The sequence below is a fragment of the Bubalus kerabau genome, chromosome 5 (assembly GCF_029407905.1).
Source record: "Bubalus kerabau isolate K-KA32 ecotype Philippines breed swamp buffalo chromosome 5, PCC_UOA_SB_1v2, whole genome shotgun sequence".
Taxonomy (NCBI): domain Eukaryota; kingdom Metazoa; phylum Chordata; class Mammalia; order Artiodactyla; family Bovidae; genus Bubalus; species Bubalus kerabau.
The window spans coordinates 2,082,288-2,099,346 of record NC_073628.1 but is presented as its reverse complement, the minus strand read 5'-3'; the positions used below and the strand labels follow the sequence as shown (position 1 = coordinate 2,099,346).

Sequence of the window (17,059 nt, the reverse complement as noted above, 5' to 3'; positions counted from 1 at the left end):
TTGTTACCAAGTGGCAACATAAATCCTTGAGGAGTTAAATAGCAATGAATAAATTACCCCAAAAGATGCAGTAAATTTATTTAGAACAAATTACCATAAAACAGACTAGGAGGAGACTAAAGATCTCCTTTAAAACATGGCTTTACAACCAGATAGTTTTACAACTTAATTCCAATATTCAGCCTTTAAAGAGAAGATAATTGGAAAGTTCTTCAAATTGTTCCAGAACACAGAAAAAGGTAGCCAGAGCTCCCTTTTGTAAAACATCATATTTACACACACTTGATGGCAGATTTCCTGCTCTTCTGAACCTGAGCCCCTTTTATTTCTGGGGTCAGATGTCAGGGAGGTTTCTCGTCAGGATTGAGAATATGGTTTCACGGTTTCAATGGGTGTTTAACACACACACGATACTTTCTTTAAGCAGACCTCAACCGACAGGTAGGCCTGTGATTTGCTATCTTTTGCCGTTTAACAATTGTAGAAATCAGTATCGTGAAAATGGATCATTTTGTAAATGTGTAATATCAGTGTAGAATAAAATTCTGTAAGGGTTTTGAAGGGTATATGCGTTTTTCATTTTCATTGAAATTATCTTGTCTCCATAGAGGTTGTAGCAACTTAACCTTCCAACATCAATGAGGTGGAGGCTGTCCCGGTACATTCACCCATAAAGTATTATCCACTCTTTGATGTTTAATAATCAGAGAAGCTAAAAATTCCACTGCTGCTTTAATTTGCATTTCTTGTATTGTAACTGAGGTTCTCAGCATCTTCTCATCATTAAGAATTACTGGTATTTTCTTTTCTGAGAACGGTTTTTGTATCTTTTGTCTTCATGATTTATAAGAGCTTCTTAATATATTGATGAAATGAGCCCTATGTTTATGATATGAGTGGTAACTATTTTCCTCAAGATATAAATTTTAAAAATTATTTTTGGGGACTTCCTTGGTGGTCTAGTGGTTAAGAATCTGCCTTACAGGGCAGGAGACGTAGGCTTGATCCTTGGTCAGGGACCTAACAGAAGCAGAAGAGATTCAGAAGAGGTGGCATGAATACACAGAAAAGCTGTACAAAAAAGGTCTTAATAACCCAGATAATCACGATGGTGTGGTCACTCACCTAGAGCCAGACATCCTGGAGTGCAAAGTCAAGTGGGCCTTAGGAAGCATCACTATAAACAAAGCTAGTGGGGGTGATGGAATTCCTAAAAGATGATGCTGTTGAAGTGCTGTACTCAATATGTCAGCAAATTTGGAAAACTCAGCAGTGACCATAGGACTGGAAAAGGTCAGTTTTCATTTCAATCCTGAAAAGGGGCAATGCCAAAGAATGTTCAAACTACCATACAATTGCACTCATTTCACATGCTAGCAAGGTAATGCTCAAAATACTCTAGGCTTCAGCAGTATGTGAACCGAGAACTTCCAGATGTACAAGCTGCGTTTAGAAAAGGCAGAAGAATCAGATCAAATTGCCAACATTTGTTGGATCACAGAGAAAGCAAAGGGAATTCCAGAAAACCATCTACTTCTGTTTCATTGACTATACAAAAGCCTTTGACAAAATGAATCACAACAAACTGGAAAATTCTTAAAGAGATGAGAATCCCAGACCACCTTACCTGTCTCTTGAGAAACCTATATGCAGGTCAGGAAGCAACAGCTGGAACTGTACATGGAACAACTGACTGATTCAGAATTGGGAAAGGAGTATGACAAGGCTGCATATCGTCACCCTGCTTATTTAACTTACATGCAAAGGACATCATGTGAAATGCTGAGCTGGCTGGATCATAAGCTGAAATCAAGATTGCTGGAAGAAATATCAACAACCACAGATACACAGATGATACCACTCTAATGGCAGAAAATGAAGAAGCACTAAAGAGCCTCTTGATGAGGGTGAAAGAGGAGCGTGAAAAAACTGGCTTAAAACTCAACATTCTAAAAACAAAGATCATGGCATCTGGTCCCATCACTTCATGGCAAATAGGAGAAAAAGTGGAGGCAGTGATAGACTTAATTTTCTTGGGCTCCAGAATCATGGTGGATGGTGACTGCAGCCTTGAAATAAAAAGACACTTGCTCCTTGGAAGGAAAGCTATGACTAACATAGACAAGCATATTAAAAAGCAGAGACATCACTTTGCTGACAAAGGTCTGTATAGTCAAAGCTACCGTTTTCCCAGTAGTCATGTATGGATGTGAGAGTTGGACCATAAGAAGGGTTGAGCACCAAAGAATTGATGCTTTTGAATTGTGGTATTGGAAAAGACTTTTGAGAATCTGTTGGACTGCAAGGAGACCAAACCAGTCCATCCTAAAGGGAATCACCCTGAATATTCATTGGAAGGACTCATGTTGAAGCTGAAAATCTGGTACTTTGGCCATGTGGTGCAAAGAGCCAACTCATTGGAAAAGATCCTGATGCTGGGAAAGACTGAAGGCAAAAGAAGAAGGGGACAGCAGAGGATGGCATGGTTGAATGGCATCACTGACTCAACGGACATGAATCTGAGTAAACTCCAGGAAATAGTGAAGGACGGGGAGCCTGGTATGCTGCAGTTCCTGGGGTCGCAAAGAGTCAGACATGATTTAGCAATTGAACAGCAACATGGAATTAAGATCCCAACGCGGCGGAGCAACCAAGCTTGCGTGCTGCAGCTACTGAGCCCGTGGGCTGCAACTGAGACCTGAAATAGCCAAATAAATATTTTTTTTTAAACTACTTTTGGTATTTTTTCTGCTAAGACAAGTATATTTTCTATATTTTTTCATTAAAGTGTAATTGACATACAATGAACTGCACGTTTAATGTATACAATTTAGTAACTTTTGACATACAATGAAACCAGCACAATAATCAATGTGTTGAATACACTCATCACCCTCCAGAAGCTGTCTTGTACCCTCCTCCTCCCAACAAGGTCCGCATTCCCCCCACCCCATCCCAGAGTAATCGTGGGTCTTTTTGTCACACTAGCTTTGTCTGCACTTTCTAGAGTTTTATATAAATTTAAGACGGTATGTGCTCTTTTCTGGCTTCTTTTACTCATCATCGTTATTTTGATGTTCATCTAGGCTGCTACTTCTTATTTTTGAGTAGTATTCCACGGTATGGGTATTCTAAAACTTAAATTATCCAAATGCTGATGGGCTCTGCAGTGTTTTCCATTTTTCATAAAACAGCTCTGAACATTCAATGTATAAGTGCCAGTTTGTGCATCTGCTCTTATTTCTCCTGGACAAATACCTAGGAATAGAATGCCTGGATAATATGATGGGCCTGTATCTCACATTTTGGGAAATGGCCAAACTGTCTTCCAAAGCAGCTACACCATTTTATATCTCACTAGGAGAGTATAAGAGTTCTACCTCTCTACCAACACTTGGTATGGTCAGTCTTCTTAATTTAGCCAATATAGTAATGTACAGTAGTATCTCATTGTAGTTTTAATTTGCATTTCCCTAATAGTTGCTTAGATGGCAAAAAATCTGCCTGCAATGCAGGAGATCTGGGTTTGATCCCTGGGTCGGGAAGATCCCCTGGAGAAGGAAATGGGTACCCACTCGAATACTCTTGCCAGGAGAATTCCATGCACAGAGGAGCCTGGCGGGCTACAGTCCATGAGAGTTGCAAGAGTCAAATAGGACTGAGCGACTAACAATTTCACTTCCAATAATTTAATGGGGGCTTCCCAGGTGGCGCTAGTGGTAAAGAAACTGCCTGCTGATGCAGGAGACACAAGAGATGCAGGTTTGATCTCTGGGTTGAGAAGATCCCCTGGAGAAGGAAATGACAACCTGCTCCAGTATTCTTGGGTTTCTCTGGTGGTTCAGATGATAAAGAATCCTCCTGCAATGCAGGAGATCTGGGTTCCATCCCTGGGTCAGGAAGATTCCCTAGAGGAGGGCATGGCAAGCCACTCCAGTATTCTTGCCTGGAGAATTCCATGGACAGAGGAGCCTGGTGGGCTACAGTCTGTGGGATCACAGAGTTGGACACGACTGTGTGACTAACAACCAGTATTCTTGCCTGCGAAATCCCACGGACAGAGGAGCTGGGCAGTCCGTAGGGTCTCAAAAGAGTCAGATACCTCTGAACGACTGAGCACAATAGTGATGCTGAGTATCTTTTTATATGCTTGCCTATAAATCTTCTTTGATGAAGTCTCTATTCAAAGCTTTTGCCCATTTTTATTTGTTGTTACTATATAGTCATAGGGCTTCCCTGGTAGCTCAGTTGGTGAAGAATCCGCCTGCAATGCAGGAGACCCTGGTTTGATTCCTGGGTTGGGAAGATCCCCTGGAGAAGGGATAGGCTACCCAGTCCAGTATTCTTGGGCTTTCCTTGTGGCTCAGCTGGTAAAGAATCCATCTGCAATGTGGGAGACCTGGATTTGATCCCTGGGTCGGGAAGATCCCCTGGAGAAGGGAAAGGTTGCCCACTCCAGTATCCTGACCTGGAGAATCTCGTGGACTGTATAGTCCATGGAGTCACAAAGAGTCGGACACGACTGAATGGCTTTCACTTTCACTTCATACAGTCTTAAGTGTCCCTCATATATTTTGGGTGCAAGGCCTTTAATAGATGTGTGGTTTGAAGATGCTTCCTCCCAATTTCCGGTGTGTCTTTCCATTCTCTTAGCAGTGTCTCTCAAAGCAAAGGTTGTAATTTTGTTAAGTTGAATTAATTTGTTCCAGGGCCTGGCTTTTTGCTTTTGGTGTCATGTCTAAGAAATCTTTAACTCAGAGTCACAAAGATTTTTTTTCCCTATGTTTTCTTCTATGTTTTTAGACTTCACATTTAGGTCTATGACGACCTGTGAGTTAATTTTTATATTTGAGATGAGATGCAGATCCAGGTTCATTTTTTTTTTGACAGATGCGTATCCTGTTGTTCCGACCTTGTTTGTTGGAATGACTATGCTTTCTCTACCAATATCTTGGTCAAAAGTCAGCTGTCCGTAACGTGCAGGCTTCTCCGGGCTGCCTCGGCCGCTCTGCCGGCCCGTCTGCTTACCCTGATGCTAGCATACTGCGGTACACTGCCCCAGCGCTCTTCATTTTCAAAGCTGCTCCTATGTTCTAGGTCACGTGCAATGCATTTCCATATGAGTTCAGAATCAGTTTTGTTAATTTCTGTAAAACTTATAGTGACCTTGGAACTCTTGCCTAATTTTTAATTTTCCAGGAAATGCTGTCTAGAATTGATTTTATTTTTTCTTAAATGTTTGGCAGGATTCAGCAGTAAAGCCACGTGGTCCTGGAGAATGTCTGGGGGGATGTTTTGAACTATAACTTTGATTTTATCAGCAGGCAGAGAACTCTTTGGGTTATCTATCTTGAGTAGTTTATATCTTTCAAGACATTTTCCCATGTCATCTGAGTTGCTGAGTGGTCCCTTATGATCTTTCTTACGTCTGTAGAATCTGTACCGAATCCTGCAATCCTGACACTTTGTGTATTCTCTCTTTTGCTCCAGATATTTCTGGGTAAAGGGTTATCAACTGTATTGATATTCTTTTTTAAAAATCATATTTTTGTTTCATTATTTATGCATTTTTGTTTTTGTGTGTTCCGTTTCATTTGTTTTGCTCTGAGCTTATCATTCTCTTGTTTCTGCTTCTTTGGGGTTGAGTGTGTTATCCTTCTCCTGGTTTCTTGCGGTAGAAGCTGCAGCTGGCTGGGCCCTACTCTTTTCTAGCGCATGTGTTGGTGCTGCCCTTAATAGTACCTACAGATTTTGATACGCCGTACTTTTTTTTTCATCAAGTTGGAAGTATTTCCTAGTTTTTCATTTGGATTTCTTCTCTGGCCCTGTGCTATTTGAAGCATGTTATTTAGGTTCCAAATATGTGAGGGTTTTCCAGAGCTCTTCTTATTGATTTTCAATTGAATTCTACTGTGGTCAGAGGACAAACTGTATATATCACTTGAATCATTTTAAATGGATGGGGACTTGTTCTATGGTTCAGAACCCAGTTCTATCTCCGTGAATGTTCTGTGTACCCTCGGAAACAGTACATGCTGTGCTCCTGCTAGAATGACTATCTGCAAGTGTTCACTGGGTCATCTTGGTTGAAAGGATTGTTCTGGGCTACACCCGATGGCTCAGCAGGTAAAGAATCCTCCTGCAATATGGGAGATGCAGGAAACAAGGGTTCAATCCCTGGATCAGGAAGATCCTCTCAATGAGGAAATGGCAACCCACTCCAGCTTTCTTGCCTGAAAAATCCCATGGACAGAGCAGTCTGGCGGGCTACAGTCCACGGGGTCGCAAAGAGCTGGACATGACTGAGCACACACATGCATTTATCCTTACTGCTTTTCTGTCTACTTGTTTTGTCAACTTCTGAGATAGCTGTGTTAAAATCTCCAGTTCTAATCCTGGATTTGTTTCTTTCACATTTTATATGTCATTCATTATTTTCTCCCTTTTGGCTATTGGACTTAAAGTCATATTTAGATACATTGTATGATCGTATGACCCAGTAGTCATCTTTAAATACTTTATAGATTATAGGATCTGATACAGAGTGTTTCTGTCCTTATTTTTCTAAATATTCTCTAATTGGGGATTTTACTTCTTCTTTGTCAGAGTTTAAAAGCCAGCAACACCACCAATCGAAACAGTAAAATGCTGAATCCAATTTCAGCAAAATCAGAAACACGTCACGGAATCCTTGCCCACTGTATTTCCAAATCACACTGCAGACCCTTCCGAAGACAGAACGTCAGGAACAGGAAACCATTGGCATACACGTGTGAGCGGAAAGAGCAAAAAAATCCCTTCTACAAGAATTTAAAGTGATACTTGGTAACGATCACATCAGAAGCGATAGAAGCAGGAACAATACTGGACAGTGTGGGCGGAACAGGTGTGTCTGTTCTTTCCAAGTGTGGAGACAGGACATTTGTCCAGAGCTCAACAGTTGCTATCTGGGCGCTGAGACAACCAGAGCTTGTTTTCCTCATTGTTCTCTTGTGTGTGTCTCACAGGTTCACAAGGAGCATATGCCACGTTTTTAGTCAGAAAAAAAAGAAGGAAACTCTTCAAGTTTTGGAGTGGACAGCTTTTGGTCATGAAGAGGTGGGCAGCGGTGAGGTGACCTTTGGGCAAAGGGGTCCTGGTGGAAAAGCCTGGCCATGGTGCAGACGGGATGCCGCCCAGGGGGCAGAGTAGGCAGATGCGTCAGGGCCAGGTTCTCGTGAGACACCTGGGGCATCTGGATGACAGCCGAGGGGACGGGGATCCCAGGGCTCTGAGTGGGCCTGAGGCAGGTACCCTTGATAAGCTGCTCACTGGCTGCCCAGGGCAGACGGCAGAGGGGAAGGCAGTGAGGAAGAGAATGAGAGTCCATCTTGGTGAAGCCCTGGGGCTGAGAGGAGGGGCTAGGGGTGAGGAGCTCGGAAGAGGGCCAACGAGAAGGCTCTGACCCAGGACGTGAGGACATGCCTGCAGGGCCCATCTGGAACCCCCATGCCTACTGGAGGGGCCACAGGCCCATCTGGACCCCCACACCTACTAGAGGGGTCACAGGCCTATCTGGAACCCCATGCCTACTGGAGGGGCCACAGGCCCATCCTGACCCCCACACCTACTGGAGGGGTCACAGGCCCATCCGGACCCCCACACCTACTGCAGGGGTCACAGGCCCATCTGGATCCCCACACCTTCTGGAGGGGTCACAGGCCTATCTGGATCCCCACCCCTACTGCAGGGGTCACAGGCCCCGGCCTGCAAAACCTCATGGGACCACTTCCCCGTGATCCTGGGGCTGTGTGAGTGAAGTGTGGTGTCTAGAGCCAGGAAAATGCCACACCCTTAGACCAGGCCAGGCAGGTGGATGCCAGGAGGGCACCTGGAGCCCGTTCAGTCCTGAACATGGCAGCTTAGACCCAGGTGAGGCCAAGGCGGCATGTGGGCCAGGTGCTGTAGAAGCAGCGCCTTGTTCTCACAGCTGTGCTGGTTCCCAGGCACCAGCTTCAGGGTAACCGGGGGCTTGTTACCAACACACATCCCTGGCCTGCCCACAGCACTGTGACTCGGTATCTGAGGCGTGGGTCTCCAAGTCTGTGTTAAAAGTAGAATTCAAGGGATCCACAGAGAAGTCCCAACCTGGAGCATCCCCTCCCAGCCTCCGCCAACAAGGACGCCCCACCTCTCATCAGGAGCAGCTCTGTCCATCACCAAGAGGAGGACTTCCGCTTCTGGCAAGAGGAGTGGACAGCATCTCTCTGCAAGTTCTGGAACAGAGCAAACTTCCTGCGGGCACCACGGGGCTCACCTGGCTCCGGGCACGTGTCCTCCCAGTGGAGAGGGCAAGCAGGCGGTCCTGGCTCTGACCCACAGGCTGCCTGGGCCGCCCACCTGAGCAGCCACAGTATGGACCGTACGGCCCCCCGGAGGGAAGAGGCCGCACCCGAAACCATGTGAGGCAGGAACTGGCAGCTGAGGCTCCACATCGAAAAGAGGGACCAAGAGCCAAAGGGCAGATGCAGACAAAGCACCACAAAGCCCGGGCGAACGCTCGCACGGGCCGGCAGCGGGGAGAGCGGCCATCTGCCGTGGCCGTCTTCCTAGAGTGCAAGCAGTGGGCGTGCTCAGACTCGCTCTTACAGGGCCCGTGACACAGGTTGTCTGGGAAACCCCACACCTATACGCCAACCACACGCAGGTCCTGCTGTGGTTCACGGGGTCGCCTCTCCAGAGCAGTGTCCCCTCAACCGGAGCCCAGAGGAACCCACCGATACAAAACGTCCACAGTCACCGCCTCAGCCCACAGCCCCACGAGGAGGCGAGCATCAGAGAGGCCGCTGCAAACAGAATCTAACTTTTCCATGAGCGCAGCTGACGATGTTCCAGGATGGATAGGGTGGGATCAGCACATTCAAGGGGCTCAAAGCCATGACGTCCGCATGAGGAAGATATAGGATGCTAAGACCAAGCAGATGAGACCCTCACACAGGGACACACAGGAGAGAAAGAACAGGTGGAAACTGAGACGCGGGTGAGGAGCTAGGAGACCAGACAGCGTCACTGAGGGCACAGTGCCGTGACAGAGACAGGTGGCACCAGAGATGGCGAGGAGCACTGCCCAGGAGGGTTGAGCTGACGCTTCCAGGAGAGACCAGAGCAGTCAGGGCAGGCGGCAGTCTGTGACCCCGCAGGACCGATCTTCCCCTTGATGAAAGACACAAACCCGCAGAGTCAGGGGTCACAGCACCTCGTTGTGAAACTACAGAACACCAAAGTCAAAGAGAAGGGGTTCAAGGTCAAAGAGAAGGGGTTCAAGGTCATCAGAGGAGAGGATGGGTCGCCTACAGAAGCTGGTCAGCTCAAGAGGGCACACCAGCCAGGAGCTGGCGGTGGACTTCCAGCCCGTCCAGAGAAAATGCAGATCTCTGATATCCTACAGTGGAGAAGAATATGACAAAGAGAATATATATATATATATATATATATATATATATATATATAAAACTGACTCACCTTGTTGTATGCCTGGTACATTGTACATCAACTATATTTCAATTAAAAATTTTTTTAAAAAATTAAAGAAAATACCAATCTCAACCTGTATTGTTCTAGCAAGCTGGACCATGGTTCAAGAGCAAAAGTAAAATACGGAAATCTCAGACAAGCAGGAACCGAGTGGGCCATCGACAGCCGGTCCCAGAAGAGAGCACCGGCTTCAGGAAGAAGGAAATTAAACACCAACCGAGACACAGAAAACTGGCAAATCTGTCAGCAAATACGAGCCTCCACTGTCAACAATGAGCCGCTAATGCAGAGGACAGTCTGCAAAGTCGAAGCACAAACACGGCGCGGAAGGCCACCAAGTGGGAGGGTGCTGGCACGAGAGCCCGTCCTGCCCGCTGCCCGCTGCCCGCTGCTCAGGGAGGTGCAGGTACAGGAGGCAGGCAGGCGGCTAGGCCGTGGTCAGTACCGAGGCGGGGCTCACACAGCCTCCACTCGCAGGAAGGCAAGAGGCTGGACCTAGCGGGTGGGAGACGGCATGAGTGGGCGCCGCAAACCCCCGGAGCAGGCAAGGTCTCTGTGCATCGCCGTGGTCCTTCCACAGAGTGGGCACGTGGGCTCCCGCCCTTCATTCTCTGAAATTCTGTCTGAAGTCCTTGTGATGGGAGCAGACAGTTCTGTTCACCCAGAGACCTCACGCTGCCCCCAACTCTGCCGATACCCGGGGAACCCCCGAGGCCTCAGGTCCCCTCTCTTGCTGGTTTCTGCCTCCTCTCCCCCTCCCCGCACCATGACACCATCCCTGCAATCTCCCAGCTGACCTGCCACCAAGTCCTGCCCGTGGGTCCTGACCAAGTCCTGCTCACCGCTCCATGGGTGCCACCCCAGGAAATCCCACAGGGCACAGGGCTGACTGTGGCCCCTCCTGCTCCGTGGCCTTCTGCCATCTGGCCCGCCCAGCACCTGCTGGCTCCGGCCATGACTCAGGCCCAGGGCCACCAGCCTGGTCAAGGTCACAGATGGGAAGAGCCCTCGCACATGTGGGAGCCCCACAGGAAGGAGGCGGGGGAACCGCGGGAAGCTGCATCCAGGTCACCATGCAGAGGAACAGCCAGCCCCTAAACACCTCTGTCCAAGATGGTCCTGCTGCTTGCCAGGCCCTTCCTTGGCCCTGTAGATGGGGCCACCGTCCGGGGATTAGAGCAGATTCAACAGGGCTCTGGGACCTACAGACCGGCTGTGCCTGGGACCCGGGGTCCCAGGGTCACAGGACAGGAGCCCGAGCAGCTGCCAGCTTGAGACAGAGAGCCCTGCCTGCAGCAGGGAGAGGCATGCGGGTGGACGCTCTGTGGGCAGCGTGGCGGGCACCGTGGGCAGAGCTAGGGGTGTGTGCTGCGGGCAGGTGCTGTGTGTGGAGCGGAGAGGTTCAAGTCAGGGTCTGGCGTGGGAGTGGGGTGCAGCCTAGCGGGTGGTGCCCAGTGTTGGGAGGGGGGCTGTGGGCCTGTCCCTGTGACAGCGTCTACCCCGGAGGCGCACCCCTGCTCCCACCCCAGGGCTCCCCAGAGCCGCCAGGCGGGTGCATCAGGGACCCCTTGGGTGGAGGCGTTCTGCGTCCCCGGAGCCCGGCTGACAGCTCAGGCTCTAGAAATCCAGGGGCTCTGGGCTGGGCGGACTTATCTCATTGGCAGGGAAGGAGAAAGTCCTCCGTGCAAGGCCGTTCCACAGAAAGTGCCTGACTCCCGGGCCTGGTCCCTCATTAACATTCCGCAGGCAACACGGAGGACTCCACAATGCCGTGCGGGCTGAATGGACGCCGCGTTTCGGGGGCTCCGTGTTCAGCCAACAGCGAGCGTGGCTCCGCCCCGTGCCGACCTGAGCATTAGCATTCGCAGAAAGCCCCCATCTGCGTGGCAACAATGGTCCTGCCCCAGATCCGGACGGCGGGCACAATCGTCCTTTGTGCCCACGCAGTGGGCAGGTGGGTGGCGCGTCCCAGGGGCCCGATGGTATGTGAGGAGACCCCCGGGCACCCAGGCTGGGTCTTGCACACCCAGCTTCCCAAAGAGGACGCCCACAGACAGCCTCAGGAGCGCAGAGGGGCTGTGGCTCCTCCAAGAGCACCTCTGCCCTCGGCAGGCTGTGCCCAGACACGGAGTCCACGTCACGGTTTAGCTATCCACAAACCCGGCGGACGGGGTGCCAGGCACCCACCAGCACCACACAGGCTCGGCCCCCTCAGCACGCTTGAGACAGCGGCACCGGCCTCAGCCCCTGACACACTGGCATGTCTTGGTGCCAACTGGAACCCTGGGGGTCCCGGGAAGAGGGGAGAGGTGGACACGGAGGAGACAGACAGCAGAGGCGCAGAGCTGAGCAGGGGCCAGCTGCGGGCACACACACAGGCTGGCTTAGGACCCTCAGCCCCACTCCCCCTGGGACAGGGGTCCACGTGAACCATGGGCCCCTCCTCTCCGCCAGGCCTGGGCGCCAGGCATCTAGCACGGCCGAGGTAGGGCCTGGCTCCCAGAAACCCAGAGCCCAGGGCAGGACAGGGCAGGACTTCCATGAGCGACAGGGCCCGCTCTGACGGAGCAGGCATGGCAGTGCCAGCCATCCCCAGAACGAGAGCAACCGGCTGGGGACACGAGGCCGCCCCAACCCCCCAAGCCCCAGCAGCCCTGCTCAGAGCTGAGGGAGGGCCCACCCCAGGGAGGGCCCACCCCCGCCCCCACTTCCACCCCCGCCCCCGCCCCCGCCCCCACCCGCCCCCAGCCCCGCCCCCACCCGCCCCCGCCGCGCGGGGCTCCTCACCAGTGTTGTCGTAGCCGTCCACTGAGAAGGGCTCGGGCCTGCGGTCCTCCGCCACGGGATCGCAGGTGATGTGGGGAACCGCCAGCGCCTTCTCGCCTGGGCTCACCCCGTTGTCCTTATCCAGTTTGAACTTTTTCTTCTTTACCTAGAAATCCAGACAGGAAGTGGTCAGGTCCTGCGCGTCCCCTGCCGGGGCCCTCTGCTGACCCCTGACCACGGGTGGCAACACCCTCGGGGCACCTGCCAAGGCCGGGCTGCCAGCGGTGCCCCGGGAGCTCACAGCCTCGGGGGCAGGCGGTCAGAAACTGGCAAACAGTAAGCACATAGGAACGCCCCAGGGCAGGGGACAGTGAGGGCTGTGGCCAGTGGGGCTGAGAGCACGGGGGAGCGGGGCGCACACACTGAGGGACAGCGGGCGCGCCTCTGAGCTGGTGACTGGGAGGAAGCGAGCGAGCCGGCGACGCTGGGGCCTGGGAGAAGTGTTGGCAGAGGAAATGGCATGTGCAGAGGCTTCGCAGGCTGCCAGCGCCTGGGAGACTGCGTCTCTCCAGGGCGGTGTGGGCACGGGCCGGAGGCAGGCTGCTGCCGGGCCAGTCACCCTGCACTCTGGGGACTCACACCCGAGCCTGCCTCAGCTCCCTTATACCGAGACCCCCAAGGCCCTCTTCTCTGAGCCAGGCAGCCACGGCCACCCTGCCGCTCACCTGCCCGGCACAGACAGCCAACACCCAGGCCCTGTGGCTGGCCAGGATCCAGCCGGGCCTCTCCCCGTGGTGCTTCCTCTGGACCTGCCCAGCGCTGGCCTTGGCGTGGCCAGTCCTAGGGCCAGACCTGGGCCACCCGGATGGTGGGAGCCCAGCGTGGTGCACACTCCCAGCGCCCACGACGATGCGGCTACACTGAAGGATCAGGGCGAATCCTGGCTGTGACGCGGCCTCCCCCCAATTGCAACCCAGCGGTTACCATGGCGGACTTCTTGGGCTTAGGGCTGGGGGACAGCAGGGTGTGGTTCCGGGACGGCTTCCGGACATAGATCTTCCAGGTGGAGGAATCTGGGTTCTCCGCTGCGTAGCACCGCCAGGCCGTCTGAAACCAGCGGGAAGGGCGGCTGTCACCTCACCCACAGGCCCACACGAGCTGCAGCCACACCGCCTCCTGGGCCCCCCTGCTGGCTGGGCCTCGGGGCCTCCTGCCCACCAGCCCCTTCCCAAGGCTCGGAGTCCACCCCCGCCTCCCCAGGCGGTGCGCACGCTCAGACAGCACAAAAGCCTGCGATCCCCAGTCCCTCTGTGTCCACCCCCAGGGACGCTGTGGTGGGGCTCTCGCAGGGAGCACCAAGGGGCAGGGCCTCAGGCCAGCAGAGGCAGGACTGAGTGTCCAGGAGGCAGCGCCACCCGCCCCCCAGGAACCCCCAGTTTCTGGGAACCTCCAGACGGCATGTGGGTGAAGGTCTCAGGACTAGAGACCCTCCTGGCAGCTGCCACGCGGGGTGACCTGGAGGAAGGGGGGTGTTGGGGATGAGGAGGGTGGCCAGGAGCTCGTAGGAGGATGCACCCTGATGGCCTTGGCGCTGCCGGCCGTGGGAGCCAGGGAGACGCGGTCGGGACACGCTCCTGGGCAGTGATGCCCCGGCCCCTCAGGCAGGGGTGGGCTTCCAGCTGCCCTCATCCCCCTCCAGGCCTCTCCCGTCTCCTGGGAGGCATGCGCGAGGCTGCACACCCACCCCGCGGGGAGTCCACGGACCCCGTCCTGCAGGCGGGCCATTTGCTGCCTGATTTATGGTCTCCCTGAGAGACACTGTGGAGCCATAAAACCAGCTGCGGGGCCCGAGCCCCAGCCCGAGGGCCGCTGCCTCCGCTTCCTTCCTGTCCAGGGTTAGCGTCCGGCCCCAGACGGTGGTTCCGGACAGGCTCCAGAGGGACAGGGCAGGCCCCCCGCTGAGCTGCAGCCGCAGCCCCAGGGGCCCTTCAGCTCTGCGGGTCCGGCCACCCTGGTGGGCACAGGGGCCCGTGTCTGGGCTGACACGAGACAATGGCCCTGCTCCCGGCCCCTGCACAGCCACGCCGTCCACAGCCCCAGGCCCGCTCCTGCTGCTCCCAGGCTCTGGGTGGACACCTCGGACATCACCGTCTGCCAGTGGTCCCTGTGCCCAGGCTTCACTGGCACTGAGAGGCCTGCCCTGTGCTCCAGGTCGTTCTTGGAGCCCACGTCCAGGGGCTCAGGGCCGCCTGCCTCTGGGACCTGCCTCTCCCACTGCTGTCGGGCTTGGAGCCTCGTCACAGAAGCCTGGGGGCGGGGCAACAAGGGGCCTCAGGGCAGTTGCAGCCCTGCCCCACACCCAGAGGCCCGGCACTCTGAGCCTCCGCCCGTAGAGACGCGAGCCTCTGGGAGGTAAAGGTACAGGTCCAGAAAGTGCCTGCACTCCTGGGTCACGGGGCCCCGCCGGAAGGACCGAACCCCGTGGGTGCTGCACAGGCAGGCCCTGTCCCCCTGGGGACGGCCACCTGCTGACTCCCGCCTCCCTCCCAGACTTGCCCTCACGCAGACAAGGGCTGAGGGCAGACACTCAGGGGCCACTGCTGCCGGAGGCCACAGGTCCAGAGGAGCAGACACAGCAGGACTGGCCAGGCCGCCTCCTCATCCCTGAGCCTGGCCCCAGGACAGGGGGAGCTGGGCTCCCCAGCACCATGCCTCCCACCAGCCGGCTGGCATCATCCCACAGCTCCCGGGACAGGGGTTACACTGGGCAGGTGAGTCTGTGCCGTGGCCCGCTGCCCTTCCACCCTTCAGAGGGTCCATGGGAGAGGGTCCAGCCATGCTGGGGGCCGAGGGCCACGCCCAGGTCCCCGAGCAGACACGGTGCATGTTCCCGGGTGACAAGGGCATACGGACGACCAGGAGACGTTGCTGAGGCTGTGGGGCGCGGGGGGGGGGGGGGGGCCGTCACCTGGATGAGCGAGGCTGCCGCCGGGTCTGGCTGTTGAAGTGCTTCTGCCTCTGCTTCTGCTGGACCTTCAGGGCAAAGCCGGAGCCGAGAATCCCCTGGAAGGACAGAAGGAAGGCTCATGCCCTGCAGATGCGGGAGTGGGAGGCAGGCAAGCTGGGCGCCCTGGGCCCGGCTCCGTGCGTGGGCCCCACAGACCAGGTCAGTGCCTCCAGAGACCCTGCGTGTGGCGAGCAAGCTAGGGGGTCTGAGTGGGCCACCTCTGGGTGTCTGCTCACAGGTGGCCCCCACCCCAACCAGCCCCCAGAGCCCAGAGGAGGCTGAGGGCCGTGGAGATGCCCCACCAACCCGAAGCACACCTACCGCCGGGAGTGCAAAGAAGAGATGGCAAAGACGGAGAAGCAGGAGGCAATGGTCTTCCCCCACCCACGTCTGCGGCACCTTGTCCCCGTAGCCGATGGTGGTGACTGTGACCTGCGGGCAGGAGGACAGCAGCAGCGGTCAGCCCAGAACCTCAGGACAGGCGATCAGCCCCAGAACCTCAGGACGGGCGGTCAGCCCAGAACCTCAGGACAGGCGGTCAGCCCAGAACCTCAGGACGGGCAATCAGCCCCAGAACCTCAGGACGGGCGATCAGCCCCAGAACCTCAGGACGGGCGGTCAGCCCAGAACCTCAGGACGGGCGATCAGCCCCAGAACCTCAGGACGGGCGTCTGTCCAGCCAGAGGCCCCTCCACCCGAGACCTGCTGCATGCAAACAGAGGCCAGGGAGAGAGCCCTGCACCGATGGGCTGGGCAGCTCAGAGGCCAGAGCCCCAGCCCATAGGGTCTGGAGCCCAAACCTAACGCTACAAAGGAAGCAAGTCCATGGCGTGTGCACGGGAGCTTGGCCTCCCTGCACCACCCCAACCCCATGCCAAGGAGGCCCACCGCCCAGGATGCCAGGAGCCCCCACCCCAGGCCCATCTTCCACAGAGAGCCTGGCCACAGATGGCGCACTGCTTCCAGATGCCAGCCTGGGCACCAGATGCTTCATGCGCCCTTTTTTCTGGGAGAACCAGATGAGCCGTCTTGTCCATGGCGGGGCTGCTGTCCATCCAGGGTGTGTGCCGGAATAGCGGGGTGGGGGCTGCTATCCCCCACGCCCCCCATCCCGCCGCAGGCTCGCCTGCTGCTGGCATCTGAGGCTGGCTCCCAGGGCCTCGGGACTCACCCTGGCTGTGCCTGCCGGCGGCAGAACCTGGGCCGTGGGCTGCCTGCTCGGTTTTCGAGGAGTCAGCTCTGAGCCTGGCAAGGGGACCCAGGGTGCCCAGAGTCCCAGCTCGTCCCGTCAGCACATACATCCAGCCCTGTGATGGGTGGCTGGGCCTCCCCTAAGTCAGGCCCCCCGAGCCAGGCCGCTCAGCGAGCTCTGCAGAAGGGTCTGCATGTGTCCACGCAGACAGAGACCAGCACAGTGGTCCACATGGAGATGGGTACACGCAACAGCTTGGAAGCCCAGGGCAGAGGCGAGAGGCCCCGGGAAGCGAGAGTGACCAAGAGTCTGCGCTCGGAGCTTGGGTGAGGACTGCGGTGCGGGAGGCCAGGTGTCCCCCACCCCCTGGTGCAGGGCACGCTCCGGGCTCCTCAGACCCTGTCACAGACCTCCTTTGTCAAGTTAACGACATCCTTCCAGCTCTCAGAGGAAACGGCCCATCCCCGCAGAGCTGTTTGTTTTTCCTGAATTCACAGACACAAGCAGCTCAGGAATGGGCTGTTTACGGCCTGTGTGCTCGCCCCCGACGGCAGGCAATCCGGAATGCCGAGCTGCACGTC

At 54.9% G+C, this 17,059-nt stretch overlaps 1 protein-coding gene across 1 annotated transcript in view; it reads right to left on the bottom strand.

The window, feature by feature from the left end:
- The window catches only part of KCNQ1 (potassium voltage-gated channel subfamily Q member 1), a 376,324-nt gene that overhangs the window by 258,597 nt on the left and 100,668 nt on the right, over positions 1-17,059 (bottom strand). The window contains 7 exon segments of the mRNA XM_055580545.1: positions 12,301-12,445; positions 13,264-13,386; positions 15,248-15,273; positions 15,276-15,342; positions 15,608-15,627; positions 15,630-15,666; positions 15,668-15,718. Of these exon segments, the coding sequence (XP_055436520.1) occupies positions 12,301-12,445; positions 13,264-13,386; positions 15,248-15,273; positions 15,276-15,342; positions 15,608-15,627; positions 15,630-15,666; positions 15,668-15,718 (469 nt within the window).